Source organism: Trachymyrmex septentrionalis, unplaced genomic scaffold (assembly GCF_001594115.1).
Source record: "Trachymyrmex septentrionalis isolate Tsep2-gDNA-1 unplaced genomic scaffold, Tsep1.0 scaffold6, whole genome shotgun sequence".
NCBI lineage: Eukaryota > Metazoa > Arthropoda > Insecta > Hymenoptera > Formicidae > Trachymyrmex > Trachymyrmex septentrionalis.
Window position 1 is genome coordinate 53425 of NW_017305778.1, and position 10895 is coordinate 64319.

At 38.0% G+C, this 10895-nt stretch overlaps 1 protein-coding gene across 2 annotated transcripts in view; it reads right to left on the minus strand.

The window, feature by feature from the left end:
• LOC108752305 overlaps positions 1-7633 on the minus strand; it is a 19041-nt gene extending 11408 nt beyond the window's left edge. The window contains exons 1-3 of one of the 2 annotated variants that reach the window (XM_018493048.1): positions 7056-7633; positions 2319-4421; positions 1274-1813 (exon numbers count right to left, since the gene is read on the minus strand). In XM_018493048.1, the coding sequence (XP_018348550.1) occupies positions 1274-1813; positions 2319-3557 (1779 nt within the window). In that variant the 5' untranslated portion in view covers positions 3558-4421; positions 7056-7633. Of the gene's footprint in view, positions 1-1273; positions 1814-2318; positions 4422-7055 lie in introns of those variants that run through there. The other variant, XM_018493049.1, reaches the window with a different exon arrangement.
• Positions 7634-10895: the final 3262 nt, after the last annotated feature.

Genomic DNA, 10895 nt, shown 5'->3' on the forward strand with positions numbered 1-10895 from the left:
GCAATGAATTCTAGTAATAGTTTTATAACCTAAATCATTGATGAGAGAATTCATTGGATCAATTTTCATTATTTTTTCATTGTTCAATGAATATTTTATTGTATTTACGTACAGTTTTGATTCAGTGATATTAAGTTGAGTGATAAAATATCCATTATTTCATAAATGCTTCTTGTAAAAATTTTAATCACGAGATACACCCAAACATATTCGACGAATAAACCTTTTCATACAATGTCAGAGATGCAAAGGTCAGAGAAGTAGGAATTGAGCTTCATAAAATACACAAAAACGAAATGTTTCGTGCATAACAAATTCGCGTAAATAAAATGTAATGACTTGATAGATCAACAAAAAGCATTCTAAACACGCCAGAAAAGTCTGTTGTACAGATGAAAACGATTTTCGATGAAAATGTCATCGCTGAAAGCAACATGTAAAAAGAAAGCAGGCATTTAATTTTTTCCTGTTGATTCTAAGTGATGCTGATTTATCGCGCATGCATCTCATCGAAGTGACTACTTTATATTTATTGTAAAATATCTGTATAAATGTGGTAATATCGTTTAGATAGCCAGCAATGGACGTCATGATTAGCAAAAATAAACATGTCAAATATGTGATTTGACAAGAAATTTTTTCTTTTTTTTCGTAAAAGATTTCATCTTCTTAAATGAATATAATGAATACTTTATGTATGCATTTATATGCGTACGATGGTAAGGCAACATTTAAAAAATATCTAAGAGATACGTATTTTTTAAATTTTTGCGTTACGAAATTCATTTTATTGAATTCTATCAAACTCTATCAGCAAACTTACTCATCGTCCTATAAGATTATTAACAATTTCACACGTGCCGATATTAATCCACATCCATTGTTGCGTCGCGTTACAAGTAAGTTACAAACTTTATGGTCCTATCCGTTACAAGCGCGATGTGCACGCTCCTATTAATTTTAATGAGATTATTCAAATATTAGTGACGTTTCTGTATTCGAATATGTGCACGCGCGTACGGGTGCCTATATTTCACATTTCCGGAATTCGCTTTAGAGCGCCAAGGAAAACACACATGCACGCGTACAAACATCGACTACATCCTTCAGTCCCGTTCGTACACGCGTATCTAATCTTTTTATTTCTAGTTTTCAAGATGTGCGTTATGTTCGATCGTATTGTCACAAGTGTTCAACATGTCAGTGTCGTGACAAGTGCACAAACATGTCAGTGATCTTAGCAGTGAGAAAGAAGCAATAAGAGCACAAGTACCTCGTCGGACTCGTAGGTTTGCAATAGATGAGTCGAAGCCATTAACCCTCTAATTGAACCGAGCATTCTCCTCTTAATCAGACTACTTTTCCCACCGTGATCCCTCGACGCTTCGGTATCACTGGTCCCCGCCATCGTCGTCATTGCCGGCGCAGCCGCCATCGTCGTCGCCGTCGTCATTGGTATCGTTTTCATCTCGTCGTTCTCTGTCGCACGTGAGCATAATTTATCCATGCTCACAGATCCTGGCAACTGTAATTTTGTCCTGTCGTTTTCCAAAATGTTGTCCGAACTGGCCGTCTTTCTTCGCAGGTTGCCGCGCGATCTTCTCGTACCGTTCGCTGACATCTTCCCCGAATCGGGCGATACTGACATTGGTCTCTCCGTGTCATCGGAAACGTTCGCTTCCTCCGACACCGACGATAGACCAAACTCCTCCACTCTGGTGATCGAGCCAGACTCCTGGATGTGAGCTCGCGTTAGATCATAGAAGCCACGCTGCTTGCTCTTAGATGTCCCAGTGGCACAGTTGCTTCGCACCTTGATGCGAGAATTTTCAATAAAAAATCGATCGAAATGAATGAAAGAATCAGAAATCTTGTACCACGTTGCTCAACTCGTATTTAGGATGTTTGGAAAAAATATATGTAAAACAAATTAGAGAACAAGAAGAGCAAAAAAGTCCATATACAAGGTCTAATTTAAACGTCAAAGTTTTGAAGCAATGAATTATATAAAATATAAATTTTACGTTTCTGGACCGAAAATTTCACGCTTTTAATTTGTCATATTGAGTAACATTATAAACGTATTTACATTAGTTAAAATGATCTCAGATTTAAAGAGCTTGAATAAATACATGATTTCTCAATTTTATCTATTTTTGTTTACCTACTGTAAAGTACGTTTAATGTCATCTTTTGAGAATCAGATAATGTAATCTGTATGTTATCAATTTTCTTACATTCGACCGATTTTAACTTAATGTTTACTATAATCGTGCCAAGATTTCTTATCTTTCCTCTCCTCTTGTTTTCGGCACTACCTCGGGATTGAGCGCTCCAACCGCTTGCAACTTGGCGTGCCTGTTGACCACTTGGCCGATCCTGGTCTTCTCCTCTCGCAGCCAACTACGCATCCTACCCCAAGCCTTGCCCAACCGTCGCTTCTGCAACTTCAGTCGCTTGCTGCGGTTCGAATCACCACTCTCCGACAACGCTGCCTCGTTCGGGCACTCCGGATCCGAATACGAGCCCGACATCGACGCTATGCCGGCGTCGTAACCGTCGCTATCTGACGCGCCGTAGCTTCTTCTGCCAGATTTGAGCGATCTGGTAGAACGTTTCATCTGATCGCGCTGTTGGTTCTTATTCTTCTCAGGCGAAACAATTACGTTCGTGCTCTTGCAGTTTTCCTGCGCGGGATTGCAGATTGGCGTCTCTATCTCTTGCAAATCGTTCGAAGACACGTCCTTGCGTGTTGATTTCGGCACGTCGTAAAGATCCTGGCGAACCGTTGGTAATGAGGGCTCACTCGAATTTATTTCCTTGTCACGTCCGGTTCGTTTTAAGGGAGCTTGATTATTTTCTAGGATGGCGCTTTTAGGAAGATCGTACAGCTGATTTCCTGAGGAATCAGTTTGATCGCTCGTGTCAACCTCCAGAATAACGATCTCGTCGTCGTTCTCGTGAAAATTCTCATCGGCGCGCAAAAAACTGAAACTGATGGTCGGCACTCCATCGGCGTCCGTCTTCACCGTCGTGGTGGCATTCAGTTCCATAGTACTGCGTCTCTTCCCATCTCGAGTCCTCGAGTCGTTTACGCGAGACTCAGGATTTACTTCGAAACTGCGAGGCCTGACGTCCGTACGAACTTTACTCGATCTATTCACGACGATCTCCGCGTTGTTTCGCGACGACGCCTTGTCGACGTTATCGGAAGACAGCGAGAGTCTTCCAGCAAGAGGTCCCATCGTCGTGTCTTTTTCCGAAACATTGTTTTCCGATGGCAAGATTTTCGTATCTTCTTCCAAGGACCTGGTTGTCCTTTGTTCAACGAGTCTCATTCCCATCTCATTACCGCAGGATCTTTTACGGTCGTTTCCCGCTTCGTCGTTTTTCACAATGTCGCGTTTCGTTTCATCGCGGAACTCACGACAATGTACGATTATCGGCGTCGGGACGTCGTACCACGTTGCCGTCGCGATACTCGTAACGCCATTGTTCAAGGTCGAACTCTTCGCGGGAGTTCTCAAAGCTGTCAAAACGTGTCGCACCTCATTCATCTCCGCTATATATAAATATGTATATATACACACAGGATGTCCCAAAAGTCTGAATACAGTCGAATATCTCGAAAATAAATGCAATTTCGAAGAAAAGGTTTAGACAAAAGTTATAAGGCTTGGAAAGACGCATTGGACAGTAATATCCATTTGACCTTGGGTGGCATTGCTCCAGGATTTTTTTCTTCTTTTAATTTTTCCTTCCGTTATGACGTTTAGCCCTTTTGGAATCGGCTTTCGAGATCTGTCGTTGCGAAACTGTTTTAAACCGATATTAAATGACGATCGAATCAAGTTGACCAAGTTGAAAAATAATGACCAAGTGAAACATGTTTCAAAAATGTTGCTCTACTTGTCGCATTATCGTAAACGGATACGAACAACTACTCATTAGTTCGTTGCAACATCGAAGTAGTTTATATCCCTCTTTGTTTCTTCGAGTGAAGGAAAAGATCTTTTCAACTTCGACATTAATTTCCATTAATTTGTCGAAAGAAGTGACGATTAATTTATTCTCTTTCTGCATCAATGGTGAGAGTAATCAATACCTCGGCGTTGCATCTCGTTGATGAGGATCTGAATTTTTCTTCATACGAAAATAATCGTGTAATATAGTCCGGTTGTGATTCTAGATGGCACTTTTATGGCATCCTATTATGCATTACTTTGCAAATGTCTTCCTTTATATCACGCACAAATTTGTACCACACAAATTCTTTCAAGGCAAAGCACTCCATGTTTTATTTGTCACGAGCGAGTTTGTTTTCGTTTATCGCGAGGCTTAATTTCACACTCGACTGCGACTTCCCTGTATCTTGCAATAAATTTTTCTTATCGTAGAAATAATCGGTGAAATCTAAATTTCTATATTTCAAATTTGGTTTATACATATATAAAGAATTCTGTAGCCAAAAAATCTTGAAATTTTCACATCCTGTATCTCTTAAACCTTCCTGTTCCAAATATACTCGTTACAACTTTGTACCTTCTAACTTATATCGCACGTAACCGTTAATCGCAAACATATTTCTTACGTCTCATAAATTTGTCTAACCGCGAGAATACTGGCAAAGCCTCAAATTTATCTGACAATTTTTACAATCCAGAAAAAAAATTCTGTCGACTGTAATTGTTAACTTTTCCTAATCACGTTGTTAGACATCGACGAAGAGCTTGGTGAAACGGCGACCGCAACAATAACGTTTTGCGATGCCACACCGAGCCACCGCCGCGCCTTGGAATCGACAATTTCCCACGGATCGATTATCTATACGATTACCAAAAAAAAAAAAAAAAAATGCGCAGATCGATACAGAACAAATTTGTTAAATAGATAGATGTATGTCAGATTTCGCTGTCTCCTCGCCTTTACCATACTTGGTGTCATCAACTTGACGCGTACGTGGCTCGTACATTTGCTCGCTCATCCGAGAATTACAAGCGCGCGCGTAAGTATACACGTACGCCCGCAAATGTATGTATAATGCAAACATATAACGAATATTTTATTCGAGCACGTCGAACATAAAACCGTCGTGCACGAAAGAACGGATGGCACGATCACCAACGATCACGCGCGCGCGAGCTTTGACGAATCTAAACGAACGAACGAGACTCCACGCCGCTGTCGCATCGTCGTCAGCCAGTATTATCTACGCGTTACGTAATTACAGAGAGCCGAATGACGGGCAAGTGTAAAACGGGTTCGTGAACGATACCGAAGTGTAGCGTTCCAATTTTCTTCGTATATAGTTATTCAGCCGTTGATTTTCTTCTTGTTGTTTCACGCTCTCGTTGCACATCGCGCGCGCGCGGCAATCGGCACAGCGCGGCGCGGCATCACGTCGCGCACTGGATAGCGCGGACAGCGAACGTAATGGCCGGATCGAAGCTGAAGATCGGGTTAATTTCGCATAGCGGGGCAAAAAGCAACGACACCGTCCTGAAGCAACGACGCGGCGACGCGGCGCGGTACACGACTCATGAGCACCATGGAGCTACGGGACTTATGGCAGCGCGAGAATTCACGACAGTCCGCGCGTTCGACGACAGTTCGTAGATGGACGTATATATAGATAGACCAATGCAATGTCATCGTCTGCTAAAAAGGAACAAAGCTGTACAAAATACGCGCGCGTACGTTTAAAGCGCAAGCGCGAATTTTATCATGATAAATTGAGTCTCGATTAAATGCATATCCTATTTTTTTAATCGTTCTATTATTTAACTATTTAACAATTCTATTTTATTTGCTCGTCGGCGTAACAATTGATCGATAGATAATAATTACGCCTTCGCGCTCGAGGAGCCAACAATTCGACTTCCGAAAGTAATATTTTTAAATGCACTATGTTGCCGATAACAATAGCGAGTGATTTTCACGTGACTGTCGCATATTTTCAGATCCACGAGTTTTCGATCGATCGAAATGATGTTAAACAACAGCGGAGCATCGCGTAATTTTTTGCAAGACGACGTGACGCTCCGGCAACGACTGTTGGAGGCCGCTTGGAAGCAACGTTACACAACCGCGGTGAACAATTATGTTCATATTATAGTGCACGTGTATATGCATACCGCTTGTCGCACAACAGTCGCGTCGCATCGTATATTGTACTTGTGAGCTCCGCGCGCAGCTCCTGCTCTTCACTCATCGCGTTAGACGTACGTTTCGTTTTATCCCTCAAGAATCGTCCGTCCAATCTCGAATTAGCTAAGATTCCGATCCCTCCTTCCATCTCCCTACCTCCTACTGACACGCGCGATATTATTACACGTCGGACAAAGCGATCGCTTAAAGAGATCTAGAAAAGATCGTCCTGTGTTAGTTTTAATTTTCACGCGGCTAAATTTGTTTAGCCGCACTTAGCTTTTCCGCAATTTCAATTTACACGTTTCGTTCCGCAAAGAAGATAGCTTCATGGCAATCAGAAACTAACATTTGATGAACGACATATATATATATATTTTTTTCCTTTCTTCTTTTCAGTTCCTTACACTCCCCGATAATATTTTACAAAATATTTCCGATACCTAAACCTCTCATGTGAGATAGAAAAGATATATTACTTTTATATCTCTTTGACACGAAAACTCTTGCACGATACGATCGCTTTGCATTACGCTCTACAAAATTGTAAAAATTGAGGCCATGCAGGCATTTCCACTGTTGCTCGAGTAAGCAACACGGTTATCGAAAATAGAAACTTTACCAAACCAAAAGATGGTTCCGCGTAAGGTTGCTATATTTTTTATTTTATTTCTGTTTTATATTTTAATTTTTTAAGTGCCGTATAATTTTAACTGTCTTAACATTTGACAGCGTTAAAAACAAGACACTTATAACGTGCAAATGCACTTGTTGCACAATAAGGATAGAAATGAGAGATACAAGATGCGATATCACACCAGGATTTGGTGTAGAGACATGACGTAATGTTAGACTAGATAAGTAAAATGTACCGATACGAACGAAATTCGATCTTTGACGCGAATTACCTTTCTCTATTCGTTATATTCGTCTTATACCGATTGATATCTCAATTTTGATCAGTCTCGCCTTCGCGTACGACGCGAAGAAATGTCAAGGATTCTCGTAGAAATAAACTTTCAACACCTGTGATTCAATATCGCCGATCGTCATCGCGTGAAAATTCAATATTTAAGAAGCACGATAATGCTGCACTGGAAACACGAATGCTTTGCTACATGATACGGCTTTCTTCAGTAAATAACACACGCGTAATGCGCAGATCAATATTGCACTTTAAAGTTTCAAACATTATGAAAGAGAATTGATCAAAATTTTATTTTGTTACCGATCTCTTCTAGTATACATTATGTAAAAATACTTCCTACTGATTTCGAGCGCCTCTGAATCGTCGCGACGAATCACAGAATCGTTCGAATTTACGTGATAACTGCACTGTCGAAATCAAACCCACGTCGATGCGTGTTTGAAGATGCACACAAAGCAGGTGCGCGTAATCGAAGGCGCGTGTCGCTCATACTGTGCGCGCAAAACGCGCATACGTACACGAGCGTTGCACCGAAGTCACTGCAACAGTCGCGGACCGCTTGTCCCGCTTGCGGGAACGAGTGCGGAAACGCGCAAAGTCCGTACGTGGTGGTAGAGGGGCGGGGATGAGGGAGGAAGGGAGAAAAAGAGAGAAGGAACTGTGGCATGTGCACCGGCGTAACCCCAAAACGAATGGTAGCAAGCAGTGAATAGTTTTAAGGCGACCAAACATGTTTCTAGGCGGGGGATTACGCACTTCGTATGCGTGTTTTCTGATCTACGGATTTATATTTAGCCCGCCACTCCTTAGCCACTCCAGTATCTCTCGTCCTCTCCGCTCTCGCTTGCCGGCTCGTTCGACTATGTATCGCTAACGAGAGTCGCACGTGCGTCATATTTCGCGCCGAATCCTTGTACATGTTGCATTTATCGATGCGCATGTAAAGCGATTTACACAGAGAGGCGGAGGAAGAGGGATAGAGAGAGAGAGAGAGAGAGAGAGAGAGAGAGAGAGAGAGAGAGAGATATGCATGTATTCCCTTTTTGTAATATCTTTAAGAAGGTACGAATTCGGACGTATGTTTCTCTAATTATAAGTTAATCAAGTTTAATATTTTATTAGTTAACGCGAATATAATATTTTACAATTAACCAAATGCACGTGTCTTTATTAAGAATAAATAAAATAATTGTAATTAATAACGGCTGCAAAATGTGTTAATAGAGATGAAAATATTTAAACATGTTAAAAAAAAAAAAGAATATTATAGTTATCCAAGTTAAACACAGTTCTCTTTCATTGGCATATCCTATCTTTTTTAAAAGTTCTTATCGAACGTATGTAGTATAAATAACCGTAGAATAAACCAAGTTCAGTGTTTCATGCTAAGCAAACGTTATGTTATCGTCAAAAATACAATACATGACATTTTGTGATAAGAATCCAACGTGATAATAGATAGAAAGAACTGAAATTCTAGTGACTTTTTTTATTATTTTTCTAATGGAATAACGAGTGAAACGTAGATTTAATACGAAGTAAAAACGGTAGAAATCGTCATCGCGTGCATTATCAAAGGAGCAACGGTGGCAATGTATGTAGAAAATGTAATGATTACTCTGGTGAAAATTTTTCTTAGAATTTTCATATAATTTTTTAGAATTTCTATAAAATTTTATAATTTTCTCACATTTTTTATACGAATTGGAACATTTTTCAGAAAATCTATATCTTTTCTCAGAATTTTTCATATATATAATACAATAACATTGGACACAAGACCGTTTATGTTAAATACATTATTTTAAATACGAAGGGCCACTACGGTCTGAATGTTAAGATGTTGAAAATGAATTAATTTCAGAAATGATAATTGCATGCTGATATGGTTGTCGGACTTTCAACGCAATCAATCTGAGAAATATTAATAATCCCCCCAAATTTCCCAAATTTAATCTTAAAAAATTGTAATAAACTTATTGCGAAAAACATATTGCCTCGAACCCGGATCTCTTGCATTCCGTGCGAGATGCAATTATCATTTCTGAAATTAATTCATTTAAATGAATACATATAATAGTTCAACATTTTAACATTCAGACCGTAGTGGCGCTTCGTATTTAAAGTAATGTATTTTTCATGTTAATTATATGTTAATTATGAAATATCGTAAGATTTCTAAGATTTTTTTTTAAAGTATAATTTCTGATTGAATGTTATAAAATCTAAAAAATTAAAAAATAATTTTTAACAATTATGGGATGAGAAATTTCAGAATATTTCAGAATTCACTTGAAAAATTCTGAGAGAAGATGAGATAGACTTTTCGAATATTTTTGAAAAATGTTCTAATTTATATAAAAATTATGACAAAAATTTTTCAGGGTAGTATCACACGTAACTAGTTTCCAAAATGTATACGTATTGGACGAAGACTGTACGAAACATTAAGACATTAAGGGTGTATCAGATAGCGACAATAAATCGTGCGAAAGATGCCGAGAAAGTAGTGTTACAGGAAATACGTTAGTCTAGGAAAATCATTTATGTAAAATTAATAGAGCAATTAACTTTCACACGTGAAATTATTGGCGCAGAGACAAAAGAACGGGAGAATAACAGATTTCAACTTATTAGAAGCCATGTATTGGTATACACAATTTTTTATAAAGATTGAAAACTGTCATTCTCTGTTCCTGTGCTTTTCAATTGTGCATTCTTGAATAATTAATAAGTAATCACGTCTACAATTTTGTAAGTAATAGAACCAACGTTTATTACGTATATATGTATGTGTTCTCGTTTAGCACTATAGAAAAATACATTGAAATTGTAACAAATAACTTCCGTGAAAATTGTGCGTCAAGGTCGTTGTGAAAAATAGCATTGACATCAGGTGTGATAACGAAAAGTGATTTTATGTAACATTGCAATGTATCGAGCATGAAGTGAGGAAAAGACGTGAAAGCAAGAAGTGAAAAAAAGTAATGTTTCTGCTGTTATTTTAAATATTACGTAATTATACTTGATTTACTATCGTTGCAACAGAAAATTATTCGCGAATGCAATTTATCTCAAATTGATTCATCTCAATGCTAACCAAATATGACTTTCGCAAGTTTTGCAATATTTTAAATTACGACGATGTCGAGATAATACCGCGTACATCAACAACGTCCTTATCACCTGCGTGACACATGCAATTATACGCATATTTCTTACCTTTATATAACAGTTAAATCCGTGAAGGAAAATATTTTTTGGCAAACTATTTTTTGTTTCGTTTTAAACAACCTTTGATAAACATTATTTGATTTGTCAAGATGTTCATGAAATCGAACGATGATTTTGGTAAAAGTTACATCGCAAAATATATAAATGTTTGTGTAAACGTATGAAAACCACGCTTAATTCATGTGAAATATTTACAGTTAATCCTTAGGAAAATTTACCTTAGAAAACCTTTAAAACTTAAAATTTACTATAGAAAAAGCTAAAGAGAAAATCTACAAGAAAGGTGGACACTTTAAACATTTGTTTAATGTAATCTTAAAACTTATTTAAAATTTATGTAAAATTTATTTTAAAAAACTAAAAGAAACTAAAAAAAACTTAAAAATTGTAAAAAATAAATATCAACAATTTTACAGATTTTCTTTAAAATAATAATTGTAAAATTATAAATTTTCTTAAATTTGAAAGTAAGTCCCCTTCATTTATAAGAAAGCTCACTATCAAAAAATTATTTCATGAGAACGCGAATGAAAAATCTCATAATGCTATATCTTTTTTCATTCTTGTATTGATCTTAGAAGAAAAT